Genomic DNA, 24,767 nt, shown 5'->3' with positions numbered 1-24,767 from the left:
ATATTTAAAAAAGGATGTGAGCCTATTATATAAAAGAATGTACCCTTCTTAAATAATCCCTCCCTTATAGAGAAAAGTCTTTATAGGTCATAATGCCACCTAGCTTATAGAGATTATAGACACACCAAATATTAAACAAGTTACTTTACCGCCTAGCCAAAAACCACCATCACAAATACAAAACATTCTATATTAGCCTTGACCCGAAGTAAAAACTTCACACATTTTTTATTAATGAAAAACTCTTTTTTTTTACATTGCAACACTAATACCTTCAGCCAATGCCTAGTACTCCATGTAAAATAATTTCTCCCCATCAATAATAAAGGATCTAGCATTAGGTCTTAAAACACATTATAGATGCTTACAAATAAGAAACAAGTCTATCCCTGAGATGTGGCTATATAAAGCAATTATGGGACCTTGATCCACTCCATAGTTAACAAGGAAACCAATAGTAGTATTCATCATCTATAAACAATGCTAACACTTGATTTCATAGTGTAGATATTAGCGTAAGAGTTCCATCGACATATCACCTAAGCTTTTGAGTTGGATAGGAGCTCTTCAAAATCATATTGATGACCAACAATGAGTCTCTTTCAACAATTAAATTTTGCACTCCTCTAGAAGCCGCTATAGCCATTCTTGCTATCATACCTTCAATGTAATTCATCATTAGTTCTAACATCCAAAAGGTGTGAACCTCCCTAAACAAAATTACCATCTTTACTCCTTTAAAACAAGTCTTTGCATATGTATTACTCGGATCACGTGCAAGTCTACCAACAAAATTCAATTTTATAATTTTTTAAGGGTACTCTCAATTCTTATTTTACTCACCTATTAGAATGCAATTTAAATCAATTTTGTTACTTTTACTTTTATTAGCCCTTAATCTTTTAATGATAAATATGATCAAATTTTCATTCAATATCTTAATCATCATTAATTTAAAATGATAAGAATTAATCTTGAAAGAAAATTAACATCAAAATATAATAAAAGAATTTAAATTAATCTAATTAATTTAATACAAATTTATAACAATTATCTATAATAAACATAAAATCATATAAAAAAACTATAAACAACTAACATAAACATCTAACTTTACATCACATAATAAAAGATAATAAATCAACAATAAAAAACTAACATAAACATCTATCTAAATATCATCATTTGAAATCATACCAATAAGTGGGGTTTATAGTAAACAATATTTACCATGATTATTGACACTTTGATATTATACTCCCTTTTAATATGAGAGGACTAGGGAGCAGGTCATATGAGTGGGGGGCTTGTTTGGTGATTTGTCATTGAGGGAATGCCAAAAGATTTTGATCAAAGTTTTAACATCATGGTCTTATGCAAATGTTTAACTAATTGGAAATATATAAAATACAAATAAATAAAAAATCGTGCAGGTAGAGAGTCCAGTTTTGGCAAGCTCACATCGTAAGACGTATTTACAGCAACTCTAAATTATTAAAGAAATGATTCGGTAGGTGGCGGTGTTTGCTTGTATTGTTAGCAATGCTGTGCGGGGCCATAAAATGAAAGAGAGTGAGAGTGGCATCAAAATTTAGAGGGAGGAGGAGGAAAATGCATCCGCATAGGCGCGGGCGCAGCCTCTCCAGCATTGGCATGGGTAGGAAACAAGAGGAAGATGATCATCTCGCACTCTTCAATGACATGGACTCGGGTACCATTCTCACTCTCCAGATCTCCCTGTGCTCCATTCATATTAGCTAATTATGCTGTAATTGCAGGCAATGACAATGGCAATGGCTTTCCCGAACTCAAAGTACCGAGTGGAAGAGGTTGCGAAGATCTCTTGAGGGCAGATGGGGACAAAAATGACTATGAATGGTAAGTAGAGTAGATTGTTGGATCCGATCGGATCATTGAAACTTATACATCATTCCGAAAACATCAATTTAACTTCAGCTATCAGACTGAAGGAGCATTTAATTGTTCATTGCTTGTGCGTGGAGCTGAGATTCATAATTGCAACAATGAATGAAAGGAGTCTTAATTTCCATACACAAATTCAGTCGCTTCATTTAATAATAAGCCATTTTCTTTTTTCCTTTGAAAAAACTGCTTATATAATCAATGATTTCATATAGATGGCATTTTACAGTGTATTTATTATGTGATAATAGATATTTTTGAGTCAATCTCACGGTTTTGAGAGGTGATTACTTGCGAGTCATACTCATGAATTATGGGTTGATGAAAATTGAGTGAAAAAATGCTTTGAATCCTATAAATCATTATACAAGCAATTGAGTTTAAATTTTTTTTCCAATGAAAACCTTGCTTTTCTGAGCTTAGCAAAGGACTGTTCCCTACATGTACTTTCCCAACCTAACGGCCATTGGGCGCTAGCAGACATATACGAATCTTTAAGAAGCAACAAGAGACCTAATTCTATGCAAACAACATTTTTTGGCCCGTATTGTAACCTTTTAGTCACAATTACATGGTTTTTGGACAAATTATCTTCTTCTTTTAGCTTAATATTTATTACGATAAACTATTGATTAGAATTCTCAATAGGCAATTCGTTTAACTGCTTTATCTTGACTGATTAAAAATCTGTTTTTGAAGTTCAACAAATTCAGACAATTCCTAATACTTTAAAGATTTTTTCGTCCAACATTTTGAGTCTCCTTCAAGATCCCTCTGCAAGAAGACTCGAAACTTTGGAAGCAAAATCCTTAAAAAAATATCCCCAGATGAATTGCATTATGTTTACCTCTAGAAATCTTAAATCATCGATTCCTAATTTTGTTCTAGGAGTAAAACAGTATACGGCAAAGAACATCTTTTTCAATCATGCAAGAATTTTCCACCCTTTCTGAATTTAGCTGTAGCTTGTCAGATTAGAGAAGTATAGACATGGGCTAACTGGACCCTTCTTCTTAGCTAGAGGGACCATAAGAATCCTAATTATTGTTTCTTAAGTAATCAATTTTATTTTCTTGCAGTTCCTGTCTGTTGTCACCGTTTGCAATTTAATTTGTTTATTGGCTTGAAGCAGGCTTTTATTTGAGTCTGATTTTTTACCCTTGTTTCCCAACAGGCTACTAACACCACCCGAGACTCCTCTCTTTCCTTCAATGGAAACGAAGGATCGAACTGCAGGTTTTTCTCAAGGAGTTTCTTCTGTGGTTCATGCAGCTAATGCTTTGAAGAGCTCGAGGGTGAGTGTCTGTTCAAATGTTCTAATAAGTCATTATGAATATTACTTTCCAAAGATTCTGTTAGTTTTCAGCAGTTTGCTTAATCTGAAATTAACATGTGTTGATTTTAGCATTCAATGCAATCAGACTCAGTATGGGTAAATGAAATAAGATAAATTAAAATAGCTGATTATATAAGGGTAATAAATATTTGATATGAGGAAGACAGAAATCTGAAAAGGGTAGTTTCTACTCCATATGGAGGATGCCATTCTGAAGAAGGTAAACACATAAGTCATTCCTAGCACAATGCCATTCTTCCAAAAGACAATCGTACCATGTTAGTGAAGCAATGAAATCATTGATGATTTATTATCTTAATGTGAATATCGCCACACCAAGTAAACATCACTAGAACATTAGGTCACACAAATGACTTATTTGTAATCAAATCATTTGGACAATCATGATATCTTTCTGTGGTATAGGGATATCCTTGAACACATTTTCCAGGACAAATCTAGCATCTTGATCCCTCCAAACAAATTTCTACTTAAGTTATTTTCCTTCTTTTACCAGCCAAGAAGATGCTACTTGAGAGCAAGCGCATGGAACTTGCTTTAGGTAAAGCATAGAGTTGATCCTAGAGCTGGCCTTGATCTCGCATTAGTAAACTATTAGAAAAGGCATGCAGGTTCTCATTCCATGTGAGAAGTGCAAGATTATGTGTTATGCAAGAATCACTATAAATACAAATCAAATGCTATGAATCTAAAAGAGAATATTAGATTTTACACTGATAAGCTCTTCTCATAGACTTTATCTCTTTTATTCCAGTATTCCATTTCTCATGCGACTCTAATTTATATATTTTTAAAACTTATTCTAAAAACGCTCCTATTTATATTGGCTTCTTTTTTTAATCTTTTAAAATAGGAAAATAAATTGTGTATAACCTATGATAAAGCCCACTACCTAAGAAAGCTTAAGCAATATAATGTGTCCATGACTGAACTAATATCCTCCCTTTAGTTTAACTTATAGAGTGTTACATAGAAGAGAATTAAAACCTTTGAAATGGGTCCTGACAACTAGGCTTGATTGGGTACCCATGTACAATAAAACTCAGTGGAGAAGGAAGGAAGATGTAGAATATTCCCCCTGCCTCCTGAGGACGACTTCCATGACCTGTTAAATTGCTTGAAGAACAATTTATCAAGGGTTCAATGGGGATGTTTGAAAAGAGTGCAGTATTGCTTCTCTAAAAGTTTGGAAAGGTAGATTAATGCACCAAATAGGTATAAGCTGATTAAGATGAGCGAGAGTTTGACATTTAATGATGTTCACTTGCATCAAACAACATTCCTACCCTTTGGATATGAAGGAAGTAACACAAAGCGTTTGGAATCGGTTCACTTTACTTTGATTATTATGGTGAAAACATCTAAAACATAAGGTTGGAAAGGTTGCCATTAAAGAGGAACCTAAAAATGAAGATGAATGATCCAAGAGTGGAATGCTCATCACAATAGGAAGGTCTACAACAGGTATCCACATTGTATCCATAGGAGGATCCAAAAGATGGAGTGGATTACAAAGTGAAAGAGGGTTGATAATAGATACCCTCATTACATTCATAGAATGAGGATTTACAATACAAGGTTGATCACAATGTGAAAGAGGAGAGTTGAGAATAGGTATCCTCATTAAATCTATTGAAAAAGGATCCACAAGATAAGGTGGATCACTAAGTGAAAGAGTTGATGCAGAAGTTCCAAAAATATCCATTTGGGAGCACACAAATCAAATAGAAAAACATTATCCTCCAAGAAATGAGGGCAATCATCAATACAATTCTCAATAAAAGGATGATTAAAGTCAGATAGATAGGAATCCTAAAGAGGCAATGAAAAAGTCCCAATAATATCTAGATGCGAATTCACATTAAACAGAAAGACAATGTCCTCCAAGAGATAAGGACAGTCATCAAGATGAGATTCTACAGAAGGAATGACCAGTATCACATAATTTAGAGTTCCAAAGAGGTGGCTCTCTGATGAGTGGAAGATCCTGGACAGAATCAAGTGTCAAAAAATGCATCACAAACTGCATCACAACTTGCCAAATTTGATGAAGTTGCATGCAAGTCCTCATGCTCTACATCATAATCATCATAATTATAAATATCATCAGATTGGAAAAGTGTGTCATTTATGGAGACATTAAGCAATGACAAGGTGTCACCATATAAATGTAGAAGGATTATGCTGTTGTAAGCCTGCAGTTTTCACAAGGATGAAAACACTGTAAAATTCTATTATATATTTTCTTATGACCTTTTTGAATAAATGTATAGCTGAGTCTGCTTTGAGTTCTCTTATAGTTGGCTCCATGTTGTTACTGCAGGGAGTATTTTGGCCCCAAATTGATAAAATTTGATCTAGGAATGGTTAGACTGCTGGACTCAGGTTCTCCACAAATAAGTTGTAGACTTAAGATTTAAGATTATATTTCTGATAGAATTTTTCCGTGTTTTCATCCTCACAAAACCGTATTGAAGAAATTGTATGCTTCTGAAGAGTCCTTTTGGAAAATATCTGACATGGACTACAACTTTCTGTAGATTGAAATTTGAGGTTTGAATGATATAATTTAGAATATCATTCTGTTATACTTAATTAAGTAATTAAGGTTGGTAAATATCTGCACACCTTAAGGGTTTTGTTGAATAATGGAGGAATCAATTTCAGTCTTTTCCAGAATATGATATGTATTTTTGGGAATTGGCATGTGAACTCATGCTATAGTTAGAGGTGTCCCTCATCATGTCCATCAATCAATCATAGCAGTACACCTATTATAATGTCTCCAAACAAGGGTTTGATTTATTTGTGTTTTCTGGTTATGAACAAACAAAGAAACCAAAGCCAATCTGCTATCTACTCCACACAAACTGATTGCTGGCATAAACCCATCACATGAAATTTGCAAATTTGCAAATCCGAGAGATGTGAACAGCTATAGTATGCTTACATCAATCACCAATATTCAGAGAAAATCATTATTTATAATCTTAGATCTATTGATTTTGTGAGAAGTTTATCAACTGAAAGTATTACAAATATTTGATTGTTTCATGACAAACATACAGCTCCAAATGTACGTAGATAAAAGGAATTTTTATTAATAGATCTGCAACTGGAATGTTAACCAGCAACTTACAAACTCCACAGATTTGCAAATAAGTGACTGTCAATGCTTCACAGATCTGCAAACAATTGACTGGACTATATGCTGCAACCACCTAGATGGATATTTTTTATGCTGGCTGTCCCAACTCAGATTATAAGGGCTATGAGGTGTTGGTAGTGTTGAATATTGAGTTGTGATGGGAGTGATTGTTGTCTTCTAAACTGTTTACCCTATGATTCACACCACCTATCACCAATCGGCACCCTTGATGAAGCAATCTGTGCACAATAAATATGTGTAATCTGCTATAACCAGGTTACTGTAGTTCAAATCCTTGGCATTGCCAATGATTAAAGTCCAGCAATCAAGGAAGATGATCAGCAAATTAATCAGATCTGATTGGTATCCTCCTAGAAATGAAGGCCCTTCACTCAAAAGGCTGGTTGCTTATGCTGGATGACTGAAATAATGTAACCAGCAGCTGGTGCGACTGATCTAATACCCAGATGATTAAATTTCTCTCTCCTAAGGTGGTGTTCAGCTAGAGTTGACTGAAACAATTCAAATCCAGCTCCATACAATACTTAAAAATTCACCAAAAATCTAAAATCAATACATAAATCCTCAATTATGCTTTGGCAATGAGATGATAATATTTACTTGCATAAAACACCGTAGTGACATTATAACAGATTTAGAAAATCTCCAAATCCTCCTCAAACTAGTGTAGCTGTGATTTATGGATTGAATCACCCAATATTGGAAGCAAGGGTTTTCGTCCTTGGTCCCAAATGTGGAATCCAAGAGGGTTTTCATCCTCTCAAACCCCAAACAAACCAAGGGTTTTCAACTTTTCATCCTTGGATGCCCTAGACTGAACAAACTGCCCAAACTGAAAATTGTATGCAGAGGATAACTTGAATGATAATGAAGTGAGGAAAAGTGCTCCTTTATAGTTGCCATTTTTCGAGCATTTCATTTATTTATTTATTTTCCCTCCAAGTATTGAAAGTATTTTTTATATCTAAATATTTAAAAAACACTCTTTTTTTAAATTTATTAAAATAATATTATTTTAATTGCCCCAAAAGTAAAAGTGACCAGACCCAACTTTTAATATATTATAATCATTTTAATCTAAAAAGGGGACATGATAGCTGTGGTAAAGTTGTCATCAATATGACACTAAGGGAGTAATTCTCCAAAATCATATACATATGGCCTTATCTACTTAGAATCTGAACATAACATCGCATTATAAGCTGTCAAAAGATAACTCATCATGTTACGTAAAGAAAAAGTGCTGAATCTAAGTACATGTCCTTCCCATTTGGAAATTTTGTCTCCAAAGCTATAGAAACCTGCAGTATGGATGTGCACGGGAAATGGCATCAGCATGTCAAAGTCATAATATTTGTAGAATTTGCATTATATGTCCAACATGTGTAGAATAAGAGCTGAAAGAGTTTGGAAACATGTCTCCCAATCTGAAAAAAAATTAGATTACAAAAATTCTAACATTTGATTCATTATTTGTATTTTTGAATATTTGAAAGATTTAAAATGCATGGAATTTTACAGTACTCGGTTTTGGAAAAATAAGTGTAGTGAGTTACTAAAATGGTTAGATGCTTGAAAGAAGCCATCTATACTATTGTGGAATTGTTCCTACTGGAGGAACAAGGATTGAATCCCATATTCATTAGAGATCTACCATTTATCTTGCATCAATGCCCATGCATAAGAAATGAAAACGGATTCTTTTTAGTTTTTCTCTTGGGGCATTTCTAAATTTTTAGCCAAGTGACTTATGATGCTTTCTTCATGTGTGCGTGGATGGCCAAGAACCGGCCACATGATGTTGCTTTATACATCTTCCTTTTCCTTCTTATTTTTATTTTATTGGGGCTTTAGCAGTCCTCTTTTTGAACATTTGGAAGCTCTGAGAAGCATGCAATTTGGTGGAACATGTTATTTGCAAAAGATGAAGTGTGGAGAGCTACAGAAAAGCTTTTACAAAAAATCCACCTTGGAAAATAATTGTTAACACTAGAGGGACAAGGTTTAGCCCAAGGCCTCTTACTTTCTAAGCCCTATCAGTTGTACTGCAGTCACATTGTTCTAGTTTTGTACTGGAGCCACTTATTCTTGAAGGATTCCCTATGGTTTATGCCCAATTTTTCTGACTTTTTTTCCACTTTGTAATTTTGTCATACAGTTTACTTGATGGTGATTATGTGAGATTGCAGTTTGGCAATGGTGTTGCTATTTGTTTTTTGTAGATTTCCTTTCCATATTAAATAAGACACATAATGCATACATAGACATATATGCACAAACCGAAATAGATATTGTTATTTCTTAAATGCAAAAACTGAGCAAGATTACAAGAGCAGTGTTACCAAAAATCTGACCTTTCATGGCATACACCAAACTGAAAACATCATTGCAGCATTCAGAGAATCACAACAGCAACCCTGCAATGCTTATACTAATCTGTTATTAATTACAGAAAAAGCTGGAATATGATGCCATTCACAGTCTCCAACAATCTTCAAACATAAGCGTGGAAATGTGAGGAATTCAGAAAATTTGCATAATCTTCAATGACTGATCAAGGCAATGTTCACTCACTGCTACAGGAAAGCCTTCCCATGTCTGCCCTTGAAATTTGTATCCTCTATTTTGCAGGCCCATGAATCAGGGGAAAAAGATACACAGCACAATGGAGCGACCAGCTTTGAGATGTTCGACTGAAAACACAGCACAATGGAGCGACCATGAAACTTACACAGACCAAGAGAAATGTTTTCAAGAGATTGCCTAACACTTGCTAAACACTCCCAAGCATGCGCATTTATCCACATCCAAAGAAATTGCACCCAGCAATAAACTCAATAATTTTATTTAATCGCCCAACAAGGGCTCCACACACTTACTCAAAGGAAGAAAGCCAAATGCCCACAGGATTTAAGTTAAACAAATTCTCTTCAATGTAAAACAAAGAGGTGATGGGGACCAGCTAATAAACCCACGCCTCTGTATAATCTCACCCCATAGAAAGTATTCAAGTTGACCTCCAAATCAAATATTAATTAGCCATAAGCTCACACTGCTAACAAAATAAACCCTAGACTTCCCAAATGACCAGCAAACAATACTAAATCTTGGCATCCAAACTTAGCTTTTCTAGCACTCTTCAAAATCAATTAACACTGAAATTTGTTTTAGAATAAATTTTCACAAAAAATCCCAAATACCTCAAACTTTGGTGTGCAGCTGTGAAACCTAAATGATTCCGCCATAACATTAGATAAATCTTCTCCAAAAGGGTTTTCGTCCTCAAGGAGGTCGAGATGAACCAAGTCCAATCTCTATAACCGCAAGATTTTTAATATAGAGAAATGATAATTTTCAACATACTAATGAGCTCTCAAACTCCTTATATATAGGTTTTTTTAAGAACATTCTAGAAACTCCATTATGAAATCACTTTATTAATTCAATAAACCGTATAACTCTAGAAAGTGATTCATTTTACTTTTAAAACATCTTCAACACTTAAAGTCACTTTTGAAACACTTACATGAAAATACTTAAATAATTTCTATCACCTTATGGAAACTCGCCAAGCTGCCAAAAACAAAGAGTCAAACATGGTAGAATCAACTGAAGTTGATTGATTGTAACTGATGTTGAGATGAGCTCATACTATAAATAGCAGTGTGCTTTGAGGACCAAAGAGAACAAACCCAAAAAATCCTAGAAAGCTTAGTGTCATATAACCACTTACTATAAAATTATAAATAGTAGTTTTCTCTAAGGACCAAAGAGAACAAACCCAAAAAAACTTAGAAAGATTGGTGCCATGCAAGCACTTACTGTTGGAGTAATTAGGACATTATCTAATTAATTATATAATTAGGTCCCGTTGATGTGTTTTTTATGCACAAAACATTTCAGAATAAAGTACCAAGGTAATTTACCCTCTCTTGAACAAAATCACCTCAGATGCTAAGAATGAGATCAACTAAAATGATTCCAAGGTTTCTACATGTCAGGTCTTGATGAGTGGGTAAGTTCAGTGGTTTATGTGAATTGCTGTGTTTCACTTGGGGGCTTACGCAAATGTTTGGATTATCATGAATGATGCGGAATAGGTGTGCTGACAACTCAAGATTTATCAATATGGCTTTGGATTTACTTCTTACTAAAAAATGGGCAAAAGGAATAGGGTTCAGGAAGTCTATTCTAAACCTAAGAAGGTAGGAAATGATGAATGGATCTAGTGGAATCAAACCAGGCAAGGTCTCACAATCAGGTATTGACACAAGCTTAGTGCAATCGTCTAAGGTATACTTAAAGATTTTCAGGCTATCACCATCAAACGTAGACACCATCCAAGTTGATGCTTGTCAACGGACGCGTAATAGTTGAGTTATGCTTACTCAAATTCTTGTTGACCACACAAGGCGCACTTACCAGCGGCAAGAGGCTAGTGGTATGGATTAAGGATTCCACACAAATGAATGTAACAAATCTTCCACTCAATCTAACATACATGAAAATAAATTCTAATCTAACTTCTAATTTAACTTGGAGGAATTGAGAACCATGAATGCAAATACAACATTTGAAGAGCAAAATCACCAACAATTGAACAATGATTAGGATTCAAATACATGTAGCATATACCAACAATTCTACAAAAACTCTCCCTCACTAATGAGAGACAAGGAGGCATATATAGAGTCTCTTACAAAATGGATGGCCCAGATTGATCTAAGATCAACGGCCGAGATCATGCCAACAAAACCCTAGAATTGCCCTAATTAGGGTTACATAAAAAATGGTGCCACCAACATATGGCCCAATGAAAAGATATCTAGTCATCAAATAGGGAATCTTCTAGAATATTCCTCCCTGCATCTCTCTCTCTCCTAGCATACTCCAAGAATCTAGCCAATACTGAATCTAACTCCTCCATGGAAATGCTAGGCAAGGTATCCTGCTGTAAATCAATCACGTCCAGTGAATCCGAGCAAGCATTCAAAGTGTTCTCCCATTCTGGCATGAGCTTCTGCGAACTATGAACATGAATCAACAAAGAGACCAAGTCATCTATCTGACTCCTCTTCAAAGAGTCCAATTGGCAAAAATACATAAATTTCATTTTGTCTCTTAATTCGGCTAAGTGTAAACCACTAGTATCACTAACATCAACACCCAATAATTCCTCAATCGCGGCAAGGATCGTCATCTGAATGTCTTGAATTAATCCTTCCATCTCCATGCAACTCGATTGGGCGTTCTCATAAGTTGATTTCTTCACGGCTAGTGAACAATACCAGCCATGGAAATCGTATTTGTCTCCACTGTGCACAATGTTCTCGTTGACCAAGGTGGAATTAGGAATCTTCTTCAATGCCTGGAGGCGTGGAATAGTCTTGTCTTGAATAGGCCGGAATTCTTCCCAAACTCCCTCCAAATATTGGATTTTGAATACAAGCCCTGTTGTCCTATCATATGTATGGACAAACTGAGTAAGTAAATCATTTGCCTGCTTTCTTGTGCTTTCAATCCACTTTTCCACCTCTGAGTGTGTACCTCTCGGTACCTCACAGTGTGAATGTATTCCATGGTCAACTGCAATAGGGGAAATAAGGGTGGGATTTTCACACCTTGTCCCTGCAATATACTCTCTGAGTCTAATATTCTCTTCTCTGTACCTTTCATTCTCCGCAACCGCTCTGTCTAACCTTGCATTGATTGCCTGGAGGTTTTCACCAATCTCCTGGAATTCTTGCTTTTTGGATGTACGACCAAGGGCGACAGAAGTGATTTGGAAATCCATAGGAGTAGCAATGTCCGCTGTCACGCCTGCAATAGGAACAACAATCTGCACAATCCGCATTCCTGTCTCATCTCTAGTTATGTACGACAAAATCTCTGCTCTCTTGGGCTCCTTCCCCTTAGCACTCCTAGCTAGGTAGTCATCAATATCATCAATAGGCTGCACCTCTATCATTTGTTTACTTTTTTCCATACTTCTCATCAGCCATTGAGAAATAGCGGCCATCTCCATACCATCATTGAGACATATTTCTCGATTAAGTCCTTTCAATGCCGAGATAACATCCTCATTGTCATTAGGATTATCCCTGGTCCAATCATATACCTCATTTTCTAAGCTAACTTCCAAAAGGACAGTAGGGGATTCTGGTCGATCATTATTCTCATCAGGAGGTGCAGATGTCGCTGTGGCATGGAACTCCTGAATATTCTCTGGTAGTATCACTGTGTTGGAACACTGCTGAGTCTCCTTATTCTGTTCTGTTACTTCAATCACTTCGATTGATGAGACACTGGGAGGGGGTGAAGGAATGACAAGTGGAATGATAGTCTTCTGTTTCTTCTTCACATCCTCAATCTTCTTCCCTCTGGCCTTGACTTCTCCTGACGTGTTCTTCCTTCTCTTGGGAGCTTGACTCTCTTTGTCTGCATGAATCTTGACACCACTGACAGTCCTCTGATCATCCTCGGAAGTAGATTCTTCCGACTTCATCTTTTCATAAGTGAAGGGAACACCCATGTCAACTAACTTATTCATCTGTATATCCACCCATAGGCGGGAGAAATTCAAGACCTCTCTCATCAATATATTCAAGTCAATCTCTTTTGACTCTGACCAATTTGGCAATAGGTTTGCCTTCTTCATTTCACTCTCATACTGTGGATGCATATGATCTCTATCATCTAATACCTGATCAGGAATGAGGAAAAGTCCACACTTCCTCATGAAATCCACTGACATTCTGGACCACATTCTTCTCTTCACTGCTTGCTCATCCATCAAGTTAGCCCAATAATCTTCTATGTCAATCTTATGAGTGAACTCCTCTCCTCTGATCCTTCCGACCTTCTTGTTTGGATCGAATCTTTCTCTCTTCTTGTATGTAGCAAATCGATAGAATGCAAGCTCCTCACTCGTAGTGCTGGCGGCTATGGCGGATCGGCAAACCTTTGACGTCTTCCCAACTGAAATAGGGAATGTCATTCTTGTCTTGTGCTTCTCTCTCTGGATAACATTGAACTCTAGAAGTTGCCTCACCACTTCCAACAATATCATCCTGTCGGTAGGATACCTGGGAAGTCTGTAGGGTTCGGATTGAAACCCATGAATCCTAAGGTATGTGAAAGTGGGAAACTGTATATACCACGATCCATATTTTTCTATTAACTCTGTTGCCTCCTTGGACAATCTTCTATGGATTCCACCTTGCAGCATCCGTGCGATATACATAGTGAATGCATCATTCACTCTCTTATAGTCTTCAATTCTATGCATGCTTAGCTGGGGGTAGCATTCATAACTTTGAATTGTCCTTGCCCATTCCCGACTTCACCTTTGCATATTAATCCTCTGTATGAAACAAACCGTGCAAGCAGGTACACCAGATAAGAAGTCATGGCGAATGACTTGGACCGCTCTACATTCCTCAGCTGAAAATCCAGGTTGTTACTTATAATCTTGGACCAATTCACTAGTGTTCCTCTAAGACAATCCTAGATGAAGTAGAACATCCATCCATCAAATATTGCTCCCTGTGGCATCCCCATCACTCTGTTGAGTAGGAATATCAAATCACTATATTCCTCCTTAAAATCTATGCACATGAGTGTCTTGGGAGCCTTGGAATGATGAGACCTAGGCTCAATCATCCACTCTTTGTTAATTAAATTCTTGCATACACCCATCTTCTTTGTGTATCTTTCTGCATAATCCTCCTTGGTCACATCCTTCATGTCTGTTCCGCGTGGAATTCCAAACACCTCTGCAATAGCATCCTCAGCAAGGTAGGCGATGACAATGCTCTTAGTAGTCTTAATCATTCTTGTGAGCGGATCGTAACATCGTGCACATTCCAGGATAAGCTCACTGCACTGTATGGACTGTGGAAATCCAGCAGCATGGAAAATGCCACTCTTCAAAATATTCGCATAGGCTGGGGAAGGAACTTGATCTCTGACTCCGAACATCTGACGCTGCATCTGGTTGAAGTCTAGGAAATGCATGTTTGTATCAGCGATCTCCTTCCATCTGGATGAAATCCTAAACTCTGGATAAAATCTAGTCTTCAATAGTTCTTTCCTTTCCTTATATCCCGATATTGACATCACACTTGTATGAAGCTCGAAGTTAGACTTAGGAAAATAAATAATACTTGATAAAATTCCTGACTTTCTAAAGATTTAGCTAATTTAGAGCATGGAGTCAGGAAAATAATCCATACACTTGGTAAATTTTAGCAATTAAGTTCAAAGTGTGACACCACTAAGGCATGGAAGCCTTCCATAAAATTCATTGAATACCTCCTTATGCTTAGAAGATATGCAAGTTAAAATGCAAAGGAGTATACAGGGTAAATGATGACTAAGGAAAGGTGTGAAAGGTTTGTGTTTTCATGCAATGAATGTCTGAAGACACTTTCCGCAGTCAACAATGGAGGTCAACAATTTTGAAGACAACCTGAAAATCAAACTTTTAAAACATGTTGTAATCTTCAAAATGTGCATAAACTTGATAAAAATCAGTTCTAATGATCAAAACAATCATATTCAGGAATGTAAGTGTGGCTGGTAAAAAATTTAATTTTTGAGGACAAGTCTGAAAATTGGATACTTCAGACTTACCAGCACCTTGCAAATTAGTCAAAAATCCTTGAAAATGATGAAAAATGGCTAAGGAAACAGCCCCAAACAAAATCGCCAAAAATGGTTAGGTGGCTGGAAATGAAAATTTCTGAGGACAACCGCCTAACAATGGAGTTTCAGACCTGCAACAATGATAAAATGGTCTAAAAAATGCACAGAAAACTCCATAAAATACCTCCAAATGTGAAATGTCTAAGTTTGAATTGGCTGGGCAATAAAAACTTAAGTCTGAAAATTAATGGCAGCCATTAATGAAGGTCAAAATTTGGAGCAAACCTCAGATCTGAAGCGAATCAGCAGGCTAGAAATGATGGCAGCCATCAAGAATACATGAAAATCATCAAAATGTGGCACCAAATCACCTCCCAAGCAAAATCGAATTTTTTCAACTATGGCACCATACTAAAATCTGAAAATTGTTGTCAATGGCAGCCTTGATCTGCAGTAATAAAGGTTTGAATAGCAAGCAAAAATGGTGGAGGAAAAATAGCCTAAGTCTCCAAACATAAAATTGCCAATTTTCACCAAAAAATGCTAAAGTTTGAAAAAATCGCCAAACTTAGCAAAATCGAAATTCTGAAACTGGTCTTTAATGGCAGCCAAGGGGAATAGATCAGCAAGCTGGAAAAAATGGAGGAAAAGAAATCCTCAATCCCACACTTCACCAAAAAACACCTTGCTAAAATTCACCCAATTTGGAGAAAAATCGCTTTCATGGAGACACCTGGCAGATTTAATAATAAAATAATGCTAAGTCTCCTCTCATATACTTGCTTTCACCTCTTACTTTCACCACACAAGCAATATGGGATAAAACACTTGTATAAATACTTGTTTGGTGAAAACCTAACTTGCTTCTAGAAGGTTCAAATATTAAATGATTATTGCAAGTTATTAAATTTTGCTTTTAAATTTTAAATAGTCGTTAATAATTATTTAAAAGCAATTAAATGGGGCTTATCTATTAAAATATTGCAAATTAAATCCAAAATAAGCCTCCAGGGGAAATTCGATATGGGTTGGGATTGAAAAATCCCTTCAAAAATCATTAAAATGTCAAAATTTACCCCATAAGGGAAATTCGACCCATGCTTGGACAAAAATCCATGCATAAATTCATCAAAATGCACACAAAAACCTCCCAGGGGAAAATCGATATGAGCTTGGACAAAAAATCCAGACAAAAATACACTCTACTTGCAAAAAATCACCCCCAGGGGAAATTCGATGGCAGTCTGGATTGAAAAATCCACTCCAAACTCACTTAACTTGGAAAACCTGGTGGAATTTCGACCTCAGTCTGGATTAAAATCCGGACTCAAAACACTTCAAAATATTCCCAGTGGAAAATCGATCCTTGTTTGGATGAAAATCCGGACAAAAATCCTCACTTAGTTGTCACAAAAATCCTGGTGGAAAATCGACCCAGGCATGAAATCATCCGCACTCTAGTCCGCACTCCTGGTGGAAAATCGATGGCAGTCTGGATAAATCCTGACACTTAGCCAAATTTTAGCACTTCCAGGGGAAATTCGACTTGGGTATGGATAAACAATGGGGGAAAATAGTAGCCAGTATGGATTTCAAGGGAAACCCATGTGTAGTATGGATTTTGAGTGGGGGAATGGGTTGGGTAGTCTGGAATGTGAGGGGAAAAGCACCTCTAGCATGGAATTTGACCCTTTAACCCTTGGAATTTGGTTTTCCCTTAGGATTTTATCATTTCAACCACTCAAAATCACTTATAAACTTCAAATTTAGATTGGACTTAGGCAAATTTTCCAAAAATATGAGCGAAATGCTAGGAAAATATTGGAATAAAGTGCGAAACCAACTTAAATAATACCTTAGGAGTGAGAAAACAACTCCAAAAGGTCAAGGAATACCTTGGCACTTTAAAATCACCGATGCGTGTGTTTATAAACACGTTAACGTTCAAAAGGTCTACACTTAGACAAAACTTAGGATCTTTAAAATATCAACGTTTGCAACTTGATCTTATAACTTCAAAAACCCTAGACGACACTAGGCATGATCAAAACTCCGAGACTTGGGCACGGGAAACGCCAAATTGCCCATTAAGCAGCCAAAACCCTAACCTAACAACGCAAAAAGCTAACAAAGTGGGGGGTCCCCGTTAGCAATGGGGCGATGTGTGAAAAGGTCACAAGTCCTTTATTACTTTATTCATTTAGAGTAAACTTAGGAGTGCTTTTATCTTTTATTAGATTGAGCTTTATTTAGCACATCATGTTTCATTCATTATGATGTGGACACTTATCAAGCTCTCTTTTAATCTTGTCCTAGTGTTTGCATATATGGTTTAATCTTTATGCTTTTATAAGCATTTATTGTAATCTATCCAATTCATTTGCAGGCTAATCTCAATATCAGATTCCTCTTTAGATCAATTCTTTCTCAAGTTTGCATAACATCAATCATGACCATTTTTTAGATGTGATAGGTGTTTTGGTTGCAGGTGAATCCTAGGAGTTGTGGTGTTAGCTATCAACTCCAACATGGTATTTAGCACTAGATCTATGACTTCCTATTCGTTTTATAAGAGATCCAACCTTGAGGAGAAAAAATGGCTTATCTTGGAGAAATACAATTTTTGGGTTTTATTCATCGCTACGAAAAACCATCTAGGTTGATGTCAATTTTCCATAATTCGTCAATTTTGCAAGAAAAACGAAAAAGAAGAAAAGCAAAAAAAACAAGATTCTGCTATAAATTTGTTCTGTAATTTTTTTGGAAAAACAATTCTAGGTTTTGTTCACAACCTTGAAAAACATTTGGGTATCTGTTAGATTTTGCATGCAATTTGTGAATTTTGCAAAAGTCAAATCAAGAAGGTTGTGTAAACTGGTTATCGATTGCCTAAATTTAGTTTGTTTTTCTTTTTGCCATAACTTTTGCATACAGTTTTGAAATTGGGAAAACAAGATATTGTTGGAAAGGTGGTTCTGAGAACTTTCCAGTGGTGGTGTATTCACATTCAAATTCTTCCCTAGATTTCTGTTATTCTAAGTCAAAGTAAAATCTATTGTTTTTGCTTTTGAGCTCATAGTTTTCACCAATATCTCTGATTTTCATGATTCTTATGGCATTGGAAAGGTGATTTAGAGCTCTTTAGATCCATACATGCAATTTTCCTAGAATATTCCTAGGGTGTTTCATTTAGATTTTTGTGTTTTCACAAACTAGTCAATTACTCGGACATTTTGGCACTCAGAAAGGATCTATTTGTATGAGATGTCATTAAATCTACTTTACATGTATAGAGGTTTTTAAAGGGTCTGATTATTTCATTTTGAAGAGTTATGATGGGTTTTTCTATTCATCCTATTGTTGTCATTTTGGCAAAGGGTAATTATGAGTCTTGGTGAAATGGCATTTTGACACATCTTATGTGGCTAGATCTTTTGCCTTATTTGTATGAACTCAATCCTAAATCAGCCACACAAGTGGGTAGATCAGCTTGGGATATTATCATAGAACATGTTGTAGGATTGATTTGTTCTAGTGTTGGTCACGACACTTTGTGTGCAATAGTGGACCTTGAGTGTACCGACACACTTTGGACTAGACTTTGGGAGATGCATGGAGACCCTCATATCTCTTTGTTCCCAAAGGATCTTGCAATGGATTGTCTTATTCACCTTGCACATGCAGATTGCATAACCTTTGATGATGATACTTTAGAGGAGCTTGAGTTTAATAGAGGTCTTGCATGTTTTGATGGATTAGAGACTTGTCTTCATGTTCTTACTCCTCATATTGAGAACCCATCTCAATCTTCATCATATTGTGTTGTTTTTGATGACCTTGGCATTAGCACATGCATGGCCCCTTGTTGATTCAATGTAGCAGATGTTGTTCTTATAGACGCAGCTAGTTGGGATTCAAATCTTACAGACATATAATCCTCGTTTGTGGAATCTCAAATTACAGATTTGGAGGATTATCTTGAGGATATTCATTTCCTCTTTGCTGATAGCCACATCATTACTTTTAGCCCATCATCCTCATTTCTTCCAGATATGGCTACTTGGGATTCGTATCTTGTAGGCATATCATTCTTGTTCGTAGAGTCTCAGATTGTAGATTTGGAGGATTATCTTGAGGACATTCATCTCCTCTTTGTTGATAACCTTATTAGCATTGTCAACCCATCTTCATCATCCATGGAGTTTGTTCTACATCAATTTTTGCAGTCTTGATTTGTCACCTTCTACATCGATTGGGCTTGTACCTATTTGGTTTTTGGCATCATCATCCTTCCCGGACATATTGACATTTGAACAGTTTCTAGAGGCACACACTATTTGGATTCAGATTCCTACTTCTTCCAATTTATGAGTATAGCTTCTCATATCACAAATGAATTTATTTTTTCCCAAGGGGAGAAATGTTGTTTGCAAGCAATGGATCATGTATTGTCTTCAGGCTTTCATTATTGGCACAAGAGCTACTTCTTCATCAGGTGGATTCATATCCTTATTTTCTCTCTCTTGTGGGGGGACATTCATTGTACTTGTGTGACAAAAGAAGTCCTTAAGGGATCACATTGAGTCTTTTCCTTCTTTCACTAGTGCATTTTTTTCATTTTCTCTTTTTGGAGATGAGTTTTTTCCCATGTGGTTTTCTCCCTTTCTCTTGTTGTGAGATTGTACATGGGTATCTCATTAGGCCTTGTTGCTTGGACCCATCCATTCATACTTGCATTCATCATTATCTTTTAGCTCATCCCCAAGTTAATCTCAAGGTGGGTGTTGGAGTAATTAGGACATTATCTAATTAATTATATAACTAGGTCCTTTATTACTTTATTCACTTAAGCTAAACTTAGGAGTGTTTTTATCTTTTATTAGATTGAGTTTTATTTAGCACATGTTGTTTCATTCATTATGATGTGGACACTTAATAAGCTCTCTTTTAGTCTTGTCCTAGGTTTCACATATAAAGTTTCATCTTTATGCTTTCATAAGCATTCATTGTAATCCATCCAATTCATTTATAGGTTAATCTCAATATTGGATTCCTCTTTGGATCAATTCTTTTAGAATGTTGCATAGCATCAATCGTGGCTTTTTCTTTTTAGATGTGATAGGTGTTTTGGTTGTAGGTAAATATTGGGAGCTGTGGGGTTAGCTATCAACTCCAATATGGTATTTGAGCACCAGATTTGTGACTTCTTGTCCATTTTCTAAAAGATTTAGCCTTGAGGAGAAAAAATGGCTCATCTTGGAGAAATACAATTTTTGGGTGTTTTATTCACCATCACAAAAAGCCATCTGGGTTGTCCTCAATTTTCCAAAATTTGTCAAATTTTGTGAGAAAAAAAGCAAAAGAAAACAAGATTCGGCGATAACTTTTTTCTATAATTTTTTCATAAAAGATTTCTGGATTTTATTCACAACCTTGAATTACCATCTAATATCTATTAGATTTTGAATGTAATGAGCAAATTTTGTAGAAATTAAATTAGAAGGGTTGTGTAAATTGGTTATCGACTGGCTAAATTTAGCATGTTTTTCTTTTTGCCATAACTTTTACATACGGTGTTGAAATTGGGAAAACATGATATCGTTGGAAATGTCGTTTCGAGAACTTTCCAATAGTGGTGTTTCACATTCAGATTCTACTCCAGTTTTTAGTTATTCTTAGTCAAAGCTAGATCTACCGTTTTTGCTTATGAGCTCATATCTTTCACCAGTATCTTTGATTTTTGTGATTCATATGGCATTGGAAAGGTGATTTAAATCTCTTTAGATTCGTACGTACAATTTTTGAGAATCTTCCCTGGATATATTTCATTCAGATTTTTGTGTTTTCACAAACTTGTCAATTACTTGGACATTTTGTCACTCAAAAAGGATCCATTTGTATGAGATGTCATCATTAGATCTACTTTACATGTACTGAGGTTTTTGGAGGGTCTAATTATTTCATTTTGAAGTGTTGTCATGGGTTTTTTTGTTCATCCTGCTCTTCTCATCCTAGTGAAGGGTAATTATGAGTCTTGGTGAAATGGCATCTTGACACATCTTAGGTGGCTAGACCTTTTGCCTTATTTGTATGGACTCAATCCCAAACCCGCCACACTTGGGGGTACATCAGCTTGGGATATCATAGATCATGTTGTAGGATTGATTTGTTCAAGAGTTGATCATGACACTATGTGTGCTATATCAGACCTTGAGTGTACCTGCACGCTTGGACTAGACTTTGGAAGATGCACAGAGACCCTCATATCTCTCCATTTTCAAAGCATCTTCAAGCAGATTGTCTTGTTCCCCTTGCACATGCAGTTTGCATACCCTTTGTTGATGATACTTTAGAGGAGCTTGAGCATAACAGAGGTCTTGATTTAATGGATCAGAGACATGTCTTCATGTTCTTACTCCTCATATTGAGACCCCATCTCAATCTTCATCATATTCTATTGTTCTTAATGACCTTGGCATTGGCACATGCATGACCCCTTGTTGATTCAGTGTAGCGGACGTTTTTCTTTTAGACACAACTAGTTGGGATTCAAATCTTATAGATATATCATCCTTGTTTGTGGAATCTCAGATTGCAGATGTGGAGGATTATTTGAGGATATCAATTTCCTCTTTGCTGGCAGCCACATCATTACTTTTAGCCCATCATCCCCATTTCTTCTAGATATGGCTACTTGGGATTTGTATCTTGCAGATATATCATCCTTGGTTTGTGGAGTCTCAGATTGTAGATATGGAGGATTATCTTGAGGACATTAATCTCTTCTTTGTTGACTGCCTCATTAGTGTTGTCAACCCATCTTCATCATTCACGGAGCTTTCTCTATATCAGTTTTCGCAGCCACATTGATTGGGCATGTACCTAATTGGTTTGTGGCATCATTATCCTAAATGGACATATCAACATTTCAGCAGTTTCTTGAGGCATAATACTGACAAGGGAGAGGTTTGGCAGCTCCACTGAAATTGTGTCATACTATAGTGCAAGAAGGTGAAAAAGTAGCATCATAATGACCAATACAATGTACTTGCAATTCAAAAAGGGTGTTCGATAACAAGGAACACACACATGAAGGTAGACATGATTGTCATGACAAAAAAGGTACACAACAAACCTCTCATGACATTTCTAAGGTAGTGTGAGTATCATTTGTGATGTGCAAAATCCCCAAAATAGAGGTACAATGTGTGACACTTTATTATAGTGCATTTGCAAATCAAATAGCATAATCAGTCGATGCTTACAATGTCCAATATAGACCACATGCTGAAAATACAATTTAGCCACAAGATGAGAGGAAATTGAAGGAAACATTAGAAAGTATATGGAAAAATACACACTTCAAAAAATTTGGACCCAAAAGGAGTTTATACGCACAAGATATGGCCGTTCAAAGTTTTTAAAATGAGAACTACATAACAAGATCATTGAGAAAATTGAAACTGTAAAAAAGTAGGCATCAAATCTAAAATCGCTTGCACCATCATGAAGTAGATAAGAAATTGGTCCATTTAAAAAATTGCTTTGAAAATAGACATTGTATGAGCAAGAACAGGGCCTTTAAATTTGAGTAACAAATTTGAGTAGGTTGTTGCTAAGGGGCGTGGTTGGGGAAAGATCCTTATTGATGTCAGCAAATCCCTTGATAGGATATTTCACAAATCAATGGAAAGTTCCTCCTTGCTTTGAAACCACCACTGCTTTTTTGCAAAATTATTTATGCAATGGAAAAACACCCTTTGGTTGACAAAAACCACTTGTTGGTGGCACAAAATTGCTATTCATACTAAATGTCATTGAGGAGGGTGGCACCTATACTAAATGTGGTTGGTTGCTATTTATGTGGACCACCCATTGCAAGGAAGGTACCCAACTAGCTATTGGTAGTGGGGCTTCAGAGGTTGATGATTGGTAATAGCTTGTAATGTCCCCATTCTTACACCTTCCCATTCTGCTAGTGTTGGCCAATTTATAGGGTTTCCTAGAGGTTTCTAGTTTTGCAAAGTGTTCCTATATTCTCAGTGAGCTCAGTTCTCAGTTTTAGTGGGTTTTGTCGACAACTGCTATTTATAGTAAGTTTTTGCATGGCACCAATCTTTCTAGGTTTGTTCTCTTTGGTCCTAGTAGAACACTGCTATTTATAGTAAGTGCTTGCATGGCACCAATATTTTTGGGTTTTTCTAGGTTTGTTCTCTTTGGTTCCCAGATAACACTGCTATTTATAGTAAGTTCTTGTATGGCACCAATTTTTTTTTTGGTTTTTTTGGGTTTGTCTGCTTTGGTCCCCAAAAGACACAGCTATTTGAAGTACTTGCATGGTGCCAATCTTTCTGGTTTTTATTGGGTTTGTTCACTTTGGTCTTCGAAGAACACTACTATTAATAGTATGAGATTGTGTCGACATCACTTATCTTTTGATAGGTTTAGTTGGTTCAGGCAGTGTTACTATTTTGGGATAGTTGACAATTACATTGATTATCATATCCTGGTGACTGATGGTATTTTGAGGTTATGTTTAAATAAAGAAAGTATTAAAGTTAAATTGCATATTTAATTTAATAAGGTGAATTTATATTGGCACCTAGGGAGTTATAGGGTTTTAAATTATTTAATAAAGTGCTTTTTAGATGTGGACACCAACATAGGGAGACATAAGGAGTCGAAAAAGTTAAATTAAAAGGTTTGCACAACCCCAGTTAGAGCATTGAGCTTGGGGGTGTTATAAAAAGGTTTTTTGGAGTTCATTTGGAATATGTTGAAGATTATTTAGTTTTTACTCTTTGATAGAGTAAACCCTGCATGGTTTTGGAGATGGTTCATCTCAACCTTTGGAGGGCAAAAACCTTCTTTTGAAAATCAGTTTCCATGGTGGAAGATCTACTCTAGCTGGGGTTTGTTGGAGATAACAGTCAGGTATCTCACAGGGGAATTAGTTTGAGATTTTTGTATGGTTCCTTCCAGTGGATTATTTGTAAGATCTTGTTTATATGCCTTGGTTTATTCAGTTTGAGGGTTTAAAGATTATCATTTTAGAGCTCTTTGGTCATTGAGTTGGCATATTATATAGCTGGGCGATTTTATGCTTTCAATCTGTCATTCTAATTCTCATGTCTTTTCGTAGCACTAATTTCCTTTCTTATATTGCCCACATACCAAGACATATAGTGCATGAAATTGATAACAAAAAGGGGTATGTTACAGAGCTATGAAGGGCAGAAAGTGGCTCATCAAACAGTCCATTCACATTATTGTTGCAATTTTGCCATAACTCATGAACCGATACTATAACATGGCATGAAAACTGTACTAGCAAACAATCAAATCCTTTATCAACCAAAGCTGAATTTACAAAAAAAACACTATTGATTTATTAACACCAAAAATGAGTATTGGCTGAGCAACATCTCATTGGGATCACTGCCTTGTATTGTCTTCAATCTTCAACATTCACTGTGCACTTTTGCCTGATTATTATTCATCAAGAAGTCAGCCTGAAAGCTTGTGTTCGGGATCTTGCTATCCACTGGCTCCTAGACTGCCTTTCTCACGCTTCATGAACAATGAGTTATCATGCACCATGTGACTCATAAGCTTTCTTAATGCTGACTGTTCTTTTTGCCTCTGTGTCTCTGTCATGCATAGGGTATTCTT

General features: G+C 36.1%; 1 protein-coding gene across 2 annotated transcripts in view; it reads left to right on the top strand.

Moving 5' to 3' along the window:
* The first annotated feature begins 1,449 nt into the window (after nucleotides 1-1,449).
* LOC131029721 (uncharacterized) overlaps nucleotides 1,450-24,767 on the top strand; it is a 75,676-nt gene continuing 52,358 nt past the window's right edge. Inside the window, exons 1-3 of one of the 2 annotated variants that reach the window (XM_057960343.2) lie at nucleotides 1,450-1,711; nucleotides 1,779-1,878; nucleotides 3,098-3,218. In XM_057960343.2, the coding sequence (XP_057816326.2) occupies nucleotides 1,612-1,711; nucleotides 1,779-1,878; nucleotides 3,098-3,218 (321 nt within the window). In that variant the 5' untranslated portion in view covers nucleotides 1,450-1,611. The remainder of the gene's footprint in view (nucleotides 1,712-1,778; nucleotides 1,879-3,097; nucleotides 3,219-24,767) is intronic. The other variant, XM_057960344.2, reaches the window with a different exon arrangement.

Source organism: Cryptomeria japonica, chromosome 9, assembly GCF_030272615.1.
Source record: "Cryptomeria japonica chromosome 9, Sugi_1.0, whole genome shotgun sequence".
Lineage (NCBI taxonomy): Eukaryota > Viridiplantae > Streptophyta > Pinopsida > Cupressales > Cupressaceae > Cryptomeria > Cryptomeria japonica.
Note: the sequence above shows the minus strand (reverse complement) of the source record. Positions and strands in the feature narration are given on the sequence as shown.